The following is a 16108-nucleotide window of genomic DNA, read 5'->3' as shown; positions in this document are numbered from 1 at the left end:
TATGTACAGCAGACCACCAGTGTATGCTTTTACTGGATTAAATGCTATATAATCTAAAATCACAAAATGGTAATTATAGGAATACAGTCAACCTTGCGTAAGTCTAATCTATTTGGACTGAAGTAATACATGTTGTAGCTTTGATTTAGAGAAAATTCGACTTCGGAATATAAAGAGAAGAGGACTTGAAAAGACCTTCTACTTGGGCGATTTTTCAACTTACACGAGGTATGCTTAAGCAAGGTTGACTATATTTATCAATGTCATTGTTAATGTTTTATCATTTCACTGGATGCAAAAAAGTGTACTGGCAAAGTGTATCCAATGCGCAATAGCCGTCTTTGAATTGCTTGTGGATCTTGTGCTGAGTGTTTGTGTATGCAGAGTGGTAATATCCTTTCCTGACAGCATGTAGTGTACTGTAAAAGTGGATATTTTCGTGCGACTAATTTTTCGCGCTCGGCCGGTTAAGGAGAGTTTACCATGTTTTTAATTCCACAGGATCAAGATATCAACTACTAGAACATATAGCAAACAAAAATATTCATGTGCTTTTATTTTTGCACTAGTTTCTGGTTGTGCGAAATGCGCGAAAATTTCCACTTTTACAGTATGTACCGGTACTCTCTTTCAAGATAAGCACAGGACAACAAGGCAAAGAAATATATGTAAGCAAGACAACAAATTTATTAGATGCTTAGTTTCATTTTACTGCTATTTGTGATCACAAATGTATATCATACATTATAAAAGAACTACATACCTTGAAAATGGTATTTTGGCTTTGAAAGAACTACAGCCAACTTTGCCTACGTCAAATCTATTTGGACTGCAGAAATAGCTTTGACCTAAGAGATTCGACTTATGAGGGATTAAAATCAATAGAATTTACAGAGAAGAGGACTCGAAAAGACCTAAGTCAATTTAGGCGATTTTTCAACTTATGCGAGGTCAACTTAAAGGGACTGTACAGCACTGGCTGAGGTAGGGATTCATGTTTTGAACATTCCTAAGTAAGATAATGAAAAGCCTCTCATGAAATATGAAAGAGCATGTGATTTTAAGAAGGATTCAACGTTTATTTGATGAAAATTGGTTTTCAAATGGCTGAGATATCCAAAAAAGTGCTAATAATAAAAGGCGACATGCCACAACTTCATTAGGATCTCTTCGTTTCTCACCGTGTTTTTGGATATCTCAGCCATTTCAAAACTGATTTTCATCTAATAAACTTGTGATACCTATTACAACTGCATGCTCTTTGACATCTCATAGAGTGGTTTCTGAATATCTCGCAAAACGTTAAAAGCTAAATCTTCATCTCGACCAGAACTGTACACACCCTTTAAGCAAGGTTGACTTGTACTACTTTTGTAACACAAGTCACAATGAACCAATGATATGATGTTATGATACTTTCCTGATTCATCTACTCTTGATGACCTGTTTACAACTGACATGCACGTTAAGACCAAGACCAGAGACCGCTTTAATGCTGATACAATTGTGTCTCCAATCTATGTTGATTTCTTCCTTGTCGATCACAATGTGTGAATACCAGAATGATCCATTACTTTCCAATAGATCCTCCTCTTGGTATCAATGCTGTACATACAAATCTGGTGAGCCATTCACTGTAGGTCTACGAGCAGACACACCCATGCTCTACTGCAGGACGTACCCTTAGCCCCACATGTTGCAACTACTCAGCCAGTTAGCACCATGCAGTACACATCTGATTTGTGAAGCTACATTCTGAAGATAGCCTCACACTCCGTCAATTTTTGGGGTCTGCACCAGTGCCAAGTGACTGCAGAGCATCAAACAGTGAGACAGAAGTGTCCTTAACGCGCTGTTGCTAATGCAACAATGACGCTGATGTTTCTTTTATCATCTGCTTCCAACAATGACCTTTAGTGTCTCGACCTGTGGTGGTGGGTAGGGGGAAGAAAGAAAACAAAGAATATTGTTATGATAAATTACACTTATTACACAAAAATTAGAAGCATAACCATTGCCTTATACATAAGAATATTTTATCAATGGGTGATTGGAGTATCTGTCATCTTAATCATAAGAAGCATGAAGAAACTTGTAAAATTGTTTAAATTCTCTTTTTATAACTGTTGGATGAGTAAAATGTGACGTTTGATTCCAAACCATTCCAAACAATGATGCCATTCTGACATTAACTATAAGACCGGAAACATTTGCGGCACAAAACTTTCATGAATCGGAGCAAATGGCCGCCTTCCTATTGCAAATTGCTGATGATGATGATGTACAGCAATGTACTGGCATTTACTGTACAGTTGAACCTCTCTTATCCGGCCTCCCTTTACACGGATCTCTCTATTATACGGACGCAATCTCGCCGTGATTTTTTAAAATAATAATTACGGGAGGAAAGGGGATTCCCAACTCCTTGAGAACTCCTGCACAAACACACATGAATTACATATTACTTCCAACATGATTAACATACTTTACATCAAATTTCCTTCCAAATTGCTTACCTTCAGACATTTTAACATCCCCAAATATCCCCAAATCATCGCAAGAACATGGACAGATTATGCGCTCGAGTCACCTCATATCGCATTGCCACATATATAGGTCCATACACAGCCGTCGATATGACTAGATAGACATGCATTGTTTCGAGTCATTGGCTGAGCAACGAATGATATTGAACACTCAAAATTTTGAAGCATAGTTTCGTCGACTCGTACTGTTTATTTTCAAGATCTACTTGATACATTTCTTGATAATTATTTAGGTAAATCATCCCAAGAATTTATAAAAGAAAATGATTTCATTCTTGCAAACACGAACCTCTATTTTGGGGTCTGTTACTGGTGTAACAATGAAAAGGTTGCAGTATACACATTACTACATGTGGTACTACAATGGGCTACATCAGTACATGTGTATGTACATGTATAAAGCATTGAGTCTCCCGTATCCGGCCAAATCCCTTATCCGGATGAGCCCCGGTCCCGACTTGTCCGGATACGAGAGGTACCACTGTATTATGTAGACAAAACTTCAACACGCATATTACTTTCGCAAATTTTAGCTCCTCACAAAATAAATGCAAGTTTCTTGCATGCAAAAATTTCTGGTTTTACAGTAATCAGGCACACTTTAGTGTTACAGGAAAGTTTGCATCGGAGGATCTTTTCTGTGATGTGGTGCAAAAAAAAGAAAAAAAAAAGAGTTTGTTCACCTCCTCTTGCTTCTTCTTCATGTCTGACATCAGATCCTCAAGCTGTGACTGAAACCGTTGCTGTTGGAGACAAGAAAACAGGACAATGTAAAGGAAAAGTTCTTGTACATGTACATACAGACATCACAAATATAGGAGTAGGCCCCCCCAACAAGCACTATAGGGCTTATGATGCAGCTTGATTTACAAAACCAGTCAAAAAACGGCAACATGAAATATACTATAAAAGTGGATATTTTTGCGAGACTAATTTTTCGCGCTCAGTCGGGTAAGAAGAGTTTCCACGTTTTTAATTCCGCGCAATGAAGACATCAGTTATTGGAACATATGGCAAGCAAAAATATTCACATGCTTTTATTTTTGCCCTTTTTTCTGGTTGTGCGAAATGCACAAAAATTTTAACACCGCGAAAACTTTCACTTTTACAATACACATGAATACAAATCTATTCCTGCCCCTACCCCTCCCCAAACCATTTCCTGAATACATCCCACCAAAGTTTTGGTTTACACAATGTAATATTTTTCCAAAATGGCTGAAAACTGGTTGAAAACTGGTCGTTACTGCTGAAAAGAATTTTAAGAAAGTAGATAAACAGACATGCCATGATCACATCTGTGGTAAATATTGCAAAAAGTTTAATCCTCCAGCAATGTCTGTTCAAAGTTTTAATTGCACACAGGATTCCACTTCCTTGATAAGAGCATGAAAGAAGAAAACAGTGGAAAATGAAACTCCATCAGTTTGTGTGTTTCCTCACTGCGACAATGGCAAACACTTTTTACATGTACTTAGGGAAATGATGCATCATCAACGTCAGTTGAAATCAACTAAAAAATAAGACTTGTTACAGTGCACTACAATTATGATGAATACTACAACACAACACTCATTACAAAGAAGCAAGAATTGAGGTCCAAACATCATTATCTACAGTACATATCTTTGTATTTCTTATTGTTTTGCTATAACAAATTTTTGATATATTGAAAGAAATCTGCTGGTCCTTAGGATTTTGTTATAATGGGAGTAGACTCTTGCAACTATGGTAAAAGTTTGCATTTAAAAATGCAGATGACCTTGCGACATTGACAGTGAGAGGATGTGGTCTTATTTGGTAGCTTACCTTGAGCATTGGATTATCCAAGCTGGCGATAGATTCCTCAAGGCTTTTCTTCTTCCCCTCCTGCTCGATGAGTTCCTCCCTCAACTCGGCTAGCCGCTTGGCCAACTCATCTAGTAGTCCAGGGCGAGAGAGAAAGTGTGTGGATTGGGAAGAGAGAGGGGTGGGGAGAGAGTGGAAAATGTATGAACTCAGTGCAGAACGCCCAACCTTTCTGACTGAAATAAATAGGGATAATTTGGCCCAAAGTAGGAAAGAAAGAGCAGTCCCCGCAGACAGAAGTGTGTAGTAAAATTATCAAGAACTAGATATATAGCTACGGCGACTGATATGCCTCCGCTATAATGCATGGTTCTCCTAATAAGTCTATAGTATAATGTCTTGACAATGTGTGATGACAGTTTCATACAATTGGCAAAATATTAAAATGACAGGTTTGCCACAAATGTGCTGAATGTTCACTTTCCTAGAACTAGGTTCAATTGGATGAATGATGAAAATGTCAGAGTGCAGGTATTTGGGGAACTGATGATTTTTACTTGACTTTTGACCCTTTTATAAGTTTATGCATTGAGTAATTTTCAAGGTATTGAGAAAAAGTATAATTTTAGTATCAAATGGGAAAATAGCATTATGTAAACCTGGCCTTTGACCTTTGACCTCACAGTTCCAAAGAGAATCACTGTTAGGTTGAACATGCATAAATATGTAAGTTTCATGATGATACCTTTGAGTTACTTTTGAGATATGGAGGAAAAAGTGCAATTCAGCACTTTCTCTTGACCTTTGACCTTTTGACCTTTGACCTTTTGGCAAGAAACTTCCCACAGAATATATATTGGGTAATACATGTATACATCAAGTTAAAAAAAAAAAAAACCTTCAGGCATTGCATAAATATAAGGAAAGTAGTGATATTTTGAGGAGTTGACCTTGACCTTTGACCCCTGACCTTTGAACCATGACCCCCAACTTCCCTAGATAATCACTGCCCATTGGAACAAGCATGTATACTAAGTTCCACGAAGATACCTTGAACCATTTGCGAGATATGGAGAAAAACATGAATTTTCAACCTTTATTTTTCACAAAATAACCTGTGACCTTTGACCTTTGACCCCGTGACCTTAAAATCCAAACGAAGTATTATCCCCCCAGGATATACCCTCATACCAAGTTTGATGTAAAACCACAACACGGTTCTTGAGATATCGACAAAAACAAAACGGGACAGACGGACGTATGGACGTACGGATGACCCGAAAACATAATGCCTCCGGCCACTTCGTTGGCGGAGGCATAAAAATATGACAACCCTTATTAAAACAAAAGCTCGGAATGGTGAAAATGCAGACTCTCTCCTTCAAACTCAGAATGGTTGTAAATGGTTGTAAATTCACTAATCACATCTGTGATGTGATGATAATTCATGTAATCCTTACATACAGTATGGTGCTTGCCAGCACATTCACCTGACAGCAAGCCTGATATTTGGCAATATCAATTGAAAAAGGTTATTAATGCTTTCAATGCACAACAATGAAATGTATGCTCTTTCAAGTGTTGATTGACAGAACATTCTGGTCATCACCTAATGTATGCTAACATAACAGGCAAGCTTATGTATTATGTCACTTTGAAAACAAGTGAAGTGCCACACCTACCAAGAAAAAAGAAAAGTCATTTGTATGGGATGTGCATATGAGCTTATCAAGAACTGGCGAATTGCAGGGATGGCACTAATATCAAAAATATCTCACAAAGTTTTCTTAGAGAGTGCCACCACAGGATAGGTGGTGCCTCTCTTGGTTCCACATACTCACTTTCCTGTTGGCCATCATCCTCATCCTCCTCTCCTTCCATACCATCCCCTTCCTCTTCGTCGTCAGCTCCCCCTCCATCGCTCTCCTCCATCTTGGATGCCTCTCCCCCCATCAGGACCCGGCCGCCCTCTCCCGCCCCGTCCTCCAAGTCCTCGATGTTGACATCCATGTCCTCCTCGTCATCCTCATCGTCCGAGCTGCTGACGTCGCCGAACATGTCCTGGAGGAGCTCACCTAGTAGGAGAGCAGGCATTGCAAGATTGGGAGCATTACACCTTTAACCCATTGAGGACAGACTGATTTTGCTACAACAATCATTTCCTATAGACACCTGCCCGAGTAAACTTGGGACTAGCCTTCAGTGGGTTAACTCACTCATGTGTAGTGGAAATCTTTACAGAACTGATTCCTAGCCTGCTCTCGTTTGCAGACTAGGCTGTATGTATAGTTTAACCCTACATTAAATGCATGCAACATCTCACTACTTCCACTTCTCTTCTTCTTGTCATATGGCGTGTGGTTCCTGGTTGATCATATGTCGAGCTGGTGATTATTATTCTGTATCCAGTCACTGGGGGCAAACCACAAATGGACCAGTATCATCTCTCTGTTTTCGAGCATGCATAAGAAATGGACTATTTCACTGGGCTTGCATTTTGCTCTATGTGAGGATTGTAATGGGATTTTTTTAGTGTGTGCTTGGTTGTGTATCCCTCACACCAACATGAGACCACTTCCACTTCATATCCCATGTGTGTCTCTATCAAGTCTAAGGTCACAAGTATCTTCACAAATATAATGCCTATATGCCTGGATTATGTAAAGAAACACTGATTCCAACCGTTTAACTAGTAGAAATGATCAAAGAAAATGTGGCTGTCTTCGGTACCCTCCATCAAACACGCCCCCCAAACACGATCCCTCCCGCTCTCCTCACCGTTCTGAGTCGACTCCATCATGTCGGTCCTGTCGTCTTTGATGTCCTCCTCTGCCAGCACCTCCCAGCGGATCTTGATGGCTGTGCTGTCCATCCGTAGCAACCGCTTCACCTCCTCTTCCACATCAGGGGCCTCAATGTACTGCATTACAGAAGGCATACACATAGTCATTTAATTTTCATTGGGGTGCGTGTGTGTGTGTGTATCAGCAAAAATTACAATCTGATTTTAGCACTGATAACTCCCAATATGATTAAACTGTCTAAATGCTACTTCAGGGTCTTAAGACATAATATGTTAATAAAATAATTTGAAATCTACAACAATTACATTCATTGTCCAAACAAATCACACACATGAAACCATTTTACGTATTGCTTTAACACTGGCAGGATCACACTAACCACACAAATTGGATATGCACAAGTGTGGTTATACATCATATCAATTTGAATGAAATTCAAATAAAGAATATTGAATTTTTTGTTTAAATATCAAGGAACCTAATGTGCAAATAACCCACTTAAATACTTAAATTCACTAGATTAAATTAGCATCTCAGGTAAATCTTTATTATGTAAAACAGACTATTCCTACACATCTAATTCTTTAAAATCCATGAACATTTCCTACCAGCAATAATACAAAAAGCCATTATATAAAATGTTATAATCGATACAGAGATTTAATACACTCAGGATATAGGTTCACATATAAAAATGCCCATCATCTCTAAAAGACATTCTGAGATGCCTCCAAACCCCCCCCCCCAAAAAAAAAAAAAAAAAAAAAAAAAATTAATGTACAAAATACACATATAAGTACCTTCTTTTTGGCAGTTTTCCTGAAGCGCCTTTTCCTGACATTTTTCAGTGGTGGTGTGACTGTAAAATTTTGGACAAAGAATTGGATAAGGCACAGAAAAAAAAACAACAACAAATAATCCAGAGATACAATGGGTACAGTCACTCTCATCCCATCAGCAAAGACTAGAGGCCATATTCAAAACAAAAATGACAACTAACAACTGGCATCATGACATGAAACGATGCGTCGAGGAAACTACAAGTGAGGGTAGCAGTCACATTCACTCTGTGACACGCTGACAGCTCGGTCACATCACTGCCAGTCACATTGCTGTAAGAGTTTCATTTTCTGTCACCATTTACAGAGCTGAGCATGGGTATGAACAAAATAGTCTGAACCAGACACAGCAGAACAAAATACTTACAGCTAAGGCAAAATAAAAGAGGGCAGAAACACAAAATACAAAAGGACCCCATCCATGTCAAGCTCTGCTTATGATGACAGTCTGGATCTCCTGTACCAATTTCTCCCTTTTTCACATATGACTACAGTATGCATAATAATATTGCTTTAAATTTATATTTATTAGGGACATGAAATTGACAATTGCAAAGTTGATTTGTACGTTTACATGTTTTGTGATACTATGTATTAGTTTGTATTGATTTGTCATTGTGCTTGGAGAAAGATAATGCAGAAATAAACCAAAACCAAACCAAAGCAAACCAAACCAGAAAAGACCAGTGTTTAAAGAAAAAAAGACAAAAAGACAAAACAAAAATACAATACATATAAATCAAACTTTTGTACGACTTAATAAATTGTAGCTGTATCTGCTCTGTCATGGGAATTTCACTTTTATTTCATTTTCATTCATTTATTCATTCAGTCTTCTTTCAGCAGGGTAGCCCCATCAGTAGGCAGGTACTGTTCTTCCTGGGGGCCCTGCACATTTTAGAAGACAAGACTGCTTTATTGACATAATTCAGAATGTTATGTCTACATACTTCCATGCTTCAAGATGAATTTCTTGTCCACCTTCTCCGGCTTCTTAACTGGGTTTTGCTTGACTTCCTCCTCTGGTAGTAACGGTGCATCTTCCACATTGCAAACTAACATCTAAAAATAGAGAGAAAAAAAATGTCTCATCCATTAAGATTACATTTTGAGCAGAAGAAAAACAAAAAAGAAACCCACACAACTCAACAAATATGTGTATCAAAAGAAAGTTGTATAAACAATGTACCACTATGCTCACAATTCAAAATCTCAGGAAGATGAAATGATTGAAATTAATCGAATTCCTTTGGGACAATGATTTGTCGGGTGGAGCTGAATCACTTCATATCTTTGCACATATTCTTGGTGTTCAGCACCACAGTCGCAGAGATACTTTTTGTATGTGGTATGAAGAAACAAAATTAAATCATGCTCTCGTAGCATGTCCTAACTTTCTATTCATGCGTTTGATACAGTGCACTCCCGTTACAACAAACACGGTTATAACGAAATGTCGTTATAACGAAGTAATTCTTCTGGTCCCAAAATTATCACCATTAAAGTCTATGGTACAAAATTCGCTTATAACGAACACGGTTATAGCGAAATTTCTGTTATAACGAAGTCTTTTCCGAGCGCCACAGACAAAGAAAAACAAAAGAAATGTGCTCCGTTATAACGAAATGCGAATTGCTTTCGAAAATACGTAGCGGAACAAGTATTTATAGCGTCTCTGCATGGGGGAACGCTTCACACCACTGTGTGTTCGCTCCATGTGTCACGCACAGTTTCTGAGGGGAACTTGCGTTTATTATTGTAATACAGTTTGAATATCCCATCACATTTCACATAGCTTTCCAGTGTATGATGAGTCTTCAGCAAACAGGACGTGGTTTCCTTGTTTTCGTTATATAGTGTATTTGTTCAGTTATAACAAAATTTCGTTATAACGAAAGAAAACTGCCGGTCCCGAGCATTTCGTTATAACGGGAGTGCACTGTACTGTTTGAATCAATTCCTTTATAGGTAACTTTTCATTTCAATGGCTGCCAACTTGCTTTTGATAAAACCTCCTAAAAGTAATCTCCAGTCTAATCTACAGCATGCTACTCTTGAAACATGCATTGCAATAATCACAAACATTGCATTATATTTACCTCTAGACAAAATGAACAAAAATCATCAATCACTGAAACAACACTACCAGCAGCACAATGGTTGTGTGTCAGTGTTACATGAGTTATCAAATGTGTTATACATTTACTTCACAGTACGAGCAAATACCTTTTGCTTTCACTTATACTACCTTTGAAATGTCCGCTGTTTTCCAGAATGTCTTTTTATCAAAAGTCTTGTGTGATTCAATCATACAAGGCAGATCAACAATCTGAGAAACAAACAAAAGACAAACAGACAAGAATAATTCTTTTATCGATACCTTTTGCATAATTAATATTCAATGAATTTTAACTTTATACCTGAATATGGAATGAAATCTCATTCCTTTTACTGTACATCTAGTTTCACATTACTTCACATGGAGGTTCCTTCTTCATACTTTTTATAACAAGCTCCTTATTTGCTTGTTACAAGCTGAATAATATTTGAAAGTTATTTTGCCCAATTAATGGCAAAATGCAGCATAGAAACCAGAGAAATACAGTAACATTTACTTTCATGCATGAACATAAAAGCCTCTGACAATTATCATGTATGAAGTAAGCATAGAATTTGGATGCCAAAGTACATTGTATGTGAAGAAAGTGGTCTGCTTGTGCTTCAAAGTGGAAAAGGGACAGGAGTACAACCCACTATTTGTCAAACTTTATAATACTTCCTGTTGTTTAGTCCATAGTTTTTGCATTATAAAGAAAGAAACCCTGTCAATGAGGAATGACTTTCCACACTTTGCCACTAAACTGCACTGATTCCAAATATTTGAAGGAACCCCCTTTCAACACAGCATTGCCTTATCTCAATAACTGAGAATGCTAGTGTATTGCACTGTACTCTATTTATTGCAGTACTTATCAATGTGATGTTGTTTGAACACTGAAATTGTCAACAGAGCTCATCATGATATTGTACAATAAGCATCGCTGTGGCCTTTGTACGAAATGAAATTCCAGAGTGATATGTATCCATACATTATCAAATAGATACAACTGTTGAAATAGTCAAATCACCCTATATGATATGAATGTCATGGATTAAACGGGATGGCTAGTAACTGATCAGTGATAATCAGTGGGAATGCTGGGGGATGATTGTTCAAATCATTGTGGGATTCATTTAAGAGTACATTATGATTATTGTTGTGTGAAAATTATTTGTTTCAAAATGGTTTCATATTCAAGTAATGTGAAGCTTATTATTTTCAGGTTAGCATGCCTGTACGGGGCATTAAACTGCACATTACTTGAATATGAGACCGTTCTGAAGCAAATAATTTTCACACAACAATAGATATATAATGTACTCTTAAATGAATCCCACAAGGATTGGAACAATCATCCCCAGCATTCCCACTGATCAGTTAGTAGCCATCCCCCCAAAGGACAAGTTCACCTTCATAGACATGTGGGTTGAGTGAATGCAGCAATATTAGTAGAACACATCAATGAGAGTTTGAGGAAAATTGGACAATCCGTTCGAAAGTTATGAATTTTTGTAGTTTCTGCTGGATGAGAAGACTACTTAGCTTGTGATGTCACAACTATATAAAGAAAGCATAAAGAAAATCCAAGATATTCTCACTTTTCTCACATAATAAAAGAACACTCGACTTCTCTCTTTCAGAAGTCACGGGGAATAATATTACCCCTCACATAAGTCAGTAACAAGTCGAAGAAATGTGCACTTTATTAAAAAAGTCAAGTTTTGTGAAATTCCCTTTTTATTTTTCTTATATCGTTGTACGCATGTGACATCATACACTGTAGTAGTCTTCTCCTCCAGCAGTGATTGCACAGATATTATAAAAATTCATAACTTTTGAACAGATTGTCGGATTTTCCCCAAACTTTCACTGATGTGTTCTACTAATATTGTTACCTTCACTAAATCCACATGTATATGAAGGTGAACTTGTCCTTTAACGAGGGAAGTAAATATGACGGAATGTATACCTTTGCTGCAAATGTCTCCTCTTCAATTGAAACCAGAGCATGTCTGCAGTCACCTGTGGATGTTTATACATGACAGGAATTTTATCACTGATTACCTTTCAAGGTTAGAGGTTACCTGGCTGCTAACTTGTCAATGCACATTATGATTTATTTTCGTACAGTGTGTAATAAAGGCCTCAATTGGCCTCAATCAATCAATCAATCAATCAATCAATCAATCAATCAACATAAGTCCAGACTTTCTCCCCCTTCACCATGTATAAATGAAATAATTAACATTTTGTATTTTGGAACGTAAATATAACATGAAAGGCAAACAGAATAAATATCTTACTTAATACAGCTCACATACACTGTATGTTTTAGACAGTTGAATTGACTAATAAAATTGTCAATACATACAATTAATGTAAAGAAACTGGTCTCTACAAAACAATTACAGTATATTTTGCCGTTTGGTGCCAGCACACGGCAAAATCTAACTTTCACTAGGATCAGGATCAATCTACTAATTCATCTGGCCTACAAAACACAACAAATAGTGAAGTTGCTAGCAAAGTATAGTGTATAGCAAATACAAGGCAAAATTATATTCTATGTCAAACATTACTTAAATCTTTCAAATGTAGTTTGCAAAATATGTGTTTCCCTAGCCTCAGTAGTAGCTACATACCAACGAAGGTCTGCTTTCTATTTAAGAGAAGAGGCTATAAAACTGGTTCTCATGTCTCAGTTCATTTTCAAATCTGATTGTACATGTATCTGCACATTTGCCTAGTTTCAATTCATGGTCAGAACTGTATTTTCAACACTCACTGTGCATTTCAATAGCCAGGTAATCTTTCAAAGTCTGTGCTCCAGACTGGATAAGCGCTCGTAAGTCTGCCGCTGCATGCTGCAAAAGGAAAAAAAAAAATATTAAGAATTTCTGCATGCTTCAGAACTGTACTACGATACAGAAATAGAGTTCTTGAGGTACAGAAACAAAGGCTATGTTTAACTGTCACAACAATAGTATGATAGTCAGCCAATATTATGCAACATATCTTTCAAGTAAACTTACAGTAACTGAGCTAAAAATCCATTTGTACAAACTAAACTGATTATGGCAAGCTCAAAGAGGTCAGTTGAGAAATGTGTGTGTGTGTAAAGCAAATAAAGTTCTTGCCATTCTCCAAAGGAATGTTCATCAGTGCAGTCCCAGTACCAAAAGCAAAGCCTACAAAGCTCTTGTTTGACCGCATCTTGAATATGCATCTGCTGTCACCGATCCATACCAGGTCGAGTACATTCAGATGTTGGACAAAGTTCAAAGAAGGGCCCTTCGCTTTGTGGTCAATAACTACAGGCGGAAGTCCAGTGTTACCGCAATGCTGAAACATTGGAGTGGGAAAGTCTAGCTGACAGACTACTCTATGCCAGATTGAGCCAGTTCTACCTAATTCACTAGGGAGAATCCCCAGTTACATTAACCAAGTTTCAACCCAGAAATTCTAACCGCTCAAGTCGGCGTTTTACACCGGATGCCTACAATGTAATCAAGTCCAGAACTGACAGGCATTTGTACTCTTTTCTGCCCAGAACAATACGGGACTGGAATGATCTTCCCTTTGCTATTACATCAATGCCATCCTTAGATAAATTCAAAGCCGCTTTAGATAAGTTGTAAGTTGTAAGTCACATCTGCACCCGACCACAGCGTCATGGAACATTCGTTCTGTTGCTGTGTATCCGTGATGATGATGATGTGTGTTTATCTGTGTGTGTTTGTGTGCCCTCCAGGAACTGTGTTTCTCAACTAACTTCATTCAACTTCTCCTAGATGCTAAATCATTTGTACATTGATTTTTAGCTCCCAGTTATACTTGAAAGATACATCACATGATATTAGAGAGCTAACTTCAAAATCAAGTTAAGATTCCACAGACAGTGTACTATATGTCATGATTGCTTGCAAAGAGTGAGTTGTTTCAAGTGGCGAAATGAAATAATGAAACTTCCCGATTACGATTCACTCTTAAATACTTGTAGTAGGCTGCTTCAATACTTGAGTGAGTGGAAATATAAGTATAGATGGTCTACATTTCCTGTGATTTTGGTGCAATTTGTGGGTGCAGAATTTGACATAGCTAAATTTACATGGATAGCTAGAACAGTAACGCTACAACTACAAGTGAACATTATGCATTAGTGACCCATATGAATTCACTACGAATACTAGTACAGCATACACAGACTACTCACTCTAAAATCTACACTGGTCTACAGCTCTAACCGTTAGGGATAAAACTAAAAGCAGCATGAACATGCATTTTCATCGCCAATCCTGTCTGGCTAGGTTCCCGTGTGGGTGTGGTAAAATTAATTTAACTGAAGTTCTGTCTCTGATCTCTCCGTCTGAGTAGATCATAGATGATTCTTTTGACCTGCACCAGTTAGAAACAGACATCCACATGAATATTGTGTTTGGCAAGTTTGCCTATAATCCATCCAAAATAATCTTAATCATCAAGAGTTTTCAGCGGAAAGACTCATAATAAGATGTCAACAGCACAACAAGAAACGACTGGTATAAACTATGTGCGTCCATTTATAATCACTGTACTAACACAAATCTATACATATGGGACCAATGTCTACCCTCCATCTGTTTCTCCCCAATACCGTTGTTTCTCGAATTTCGTCTTAAAAACGTTCATAAAGTAGACTTTACTTACTTCTGGAACACGGAGAATTAAATGGTTTTCCAAATCAGGAAGGAGCTCTTCCTTTCGCTTTGTTGCAGGTGTTGGAGGGGCTTTCGAAGACATTTTAGTTAGAGGGCTGATCACCATACAACCAACACAAAGTCAACAGCAGGATAACATCGATAACTTAGATCGATTACCTAGCTGAATACTTATACTACTGCGAAGCGGCAATTAGCAAGCGAAGAACAGCTATCCACACAGCTCGCACAGCACAACGATGAACTGTAGTCACGACCACAGAAGGTCACGACCATGAAAAGGATTAAAAAACAAAGGCCACGAATGAAAAAAAAAGAAAAAAATGCAATGCTATTATCTTTCCACCCTAATTGTGGCTCTTGACGTCGGGAGCAATAATGCACTTTAGGGCCCTATCAATTTAGATACAATCACAATATTACAAAATTAAAATCAAGCCAGATTATACAAGTAGTTGTAAATTTATTGATAAGATATCTTGAAAGTGACATGTTATAGTAACAGTAACATGAAATTGAAATGAGGGAGAGAGAGAGAGAGAGAGACGTACAGACAGACACATGGATGAACCATCATACTGTCAATGAATATATATATTATGTATATATATATATATATACATATATCATATATACTCAAGTATATATATATATATATATATATATATATGTATATATATATATATATTTATATGTATACATATACTTGTATATACACATAAGCTAAGTAAGTATAGAGGCCATTTTATTCATGCCATTTTTTTTTTTTTCGGAGTATAACTTCAGTAGGCCGGGTAGGGCCTTTTAAAACGTTAGAATTCAGAAACTAAACATTTGCTAAAGGGTTATCGGAAGTAATTTTGCTTATACAGTATTGTCTCAAGTTTCCGTCCCCATTGAGATTTCAAATATAAAATAATCTATTATTTGTATCGAGATTTCACATTTTGTTCACATTTTGTAATGACTATCCAGGGTAACCTCTTCAGTGTTTCACTGCTCTACCAGAGGGCCCTACCATTATACCCTAGCTTTGCCATGTTTGCCAGGTTTATGGACTCAGGTATTTGTCGCGCATGATTATAATCTAGTACATGTACCATAGTGCATCCAAAATCATGCACTAAGGGCCGTCTTTATGTCTGAAGATATTAAATGCAAAACAGATATGTAAACACATTTTTGTTTACTTGAGATATTTGAGATTAAGCCTGTTGAAACACAGATATATCAATTAGAATATACATGATAATTCTGATATCTTGTAAATAAACTTTCTTGTTGTGTTACGAGTGTAGTAGTATCATTGCAAAGATTCTGTTTTTGTCTATTT

At 37.3% G+C, this 16108-nt stretch overlaps 1 protein-coding gene across 1 annotated transcript; it reads right to left on the bottom strand.

Annotated features, from left to right (window-relative positions):
- Window positions 1-1890: 1890 nt before the first annotated feature.
- Window positions 1891-14890, bottom strand: LOC139721589 (transcription initiation factor TFIID subunit 7-like). The gene is made up of 11 exons (XM_071632920.1): window positions 14765-14890; window positions 12864-12942; window positions 12048-12100; window positions 10226-10306; window positions 8928-9039; window positions 7939-7997; window positions 7113-7254; window positions 6176-6409; window positions 4356-4465; window positions 3230-3289; window positions 1891-1926 (listed from the first exon to the last, which is right to left on the bottom strand). The coding sequence occupies exons 1-11, from the start codon at window positions 14879-14881 to the stop codon at window positions 1891-1893; spliced, it is 1083 nt and encodes a 360-aa protein (XP_071489021.1). The 5' UTR covers window positions 14882-14890.
- Window positions 14891-16108: the final 1218 nt, after the last annotated feature.

This window comes from Diadema antillarum, unplaced genomic scaffold (genome assembly GCF_040938485.1).
Source record: "Diadema antillarum isolate AM-2024a unplaced genomic scaffold, OU_Dant_1.0 scf00000146, whole genome shotgun sequence".
NCBI classification, from domain to species: domain Eukaryota; kingdom Metazoa; phylum Echinodermata; class Echinoidea; order Diadematoida; family Diadematidae; genus Diadema; species Diadema antillarum.
This window is presented reverse-complemented; position numbering and strand designations above follow the sequence as displayed.

Excerpts from the sequence above, each read along its gene's own strand:
- LOC139721589 (XM_071632920.1), bottom strand. The coding sequence starts at position 14,881 with ATGGTGATCAGCCCTCTAACTAAAATGTCTTCGAAAGCCCCTCCAACA. Across the intron at positions 6,410-7,112 it reads GATGGAGTCGACTCAGAACG|GTGAGCTCCTCCAGGACATG; the intron begins GTGAGGAGAGCG and ends CTCTCCTACTAG. Across the intron at positions 1,927-3,229 it reads TGAAGAAGAAGCAAGAGGAG|GTCGAGACACTAAAGGTCAT; the intron begins GTGAACAAACTC and ends CCACCACCACAG.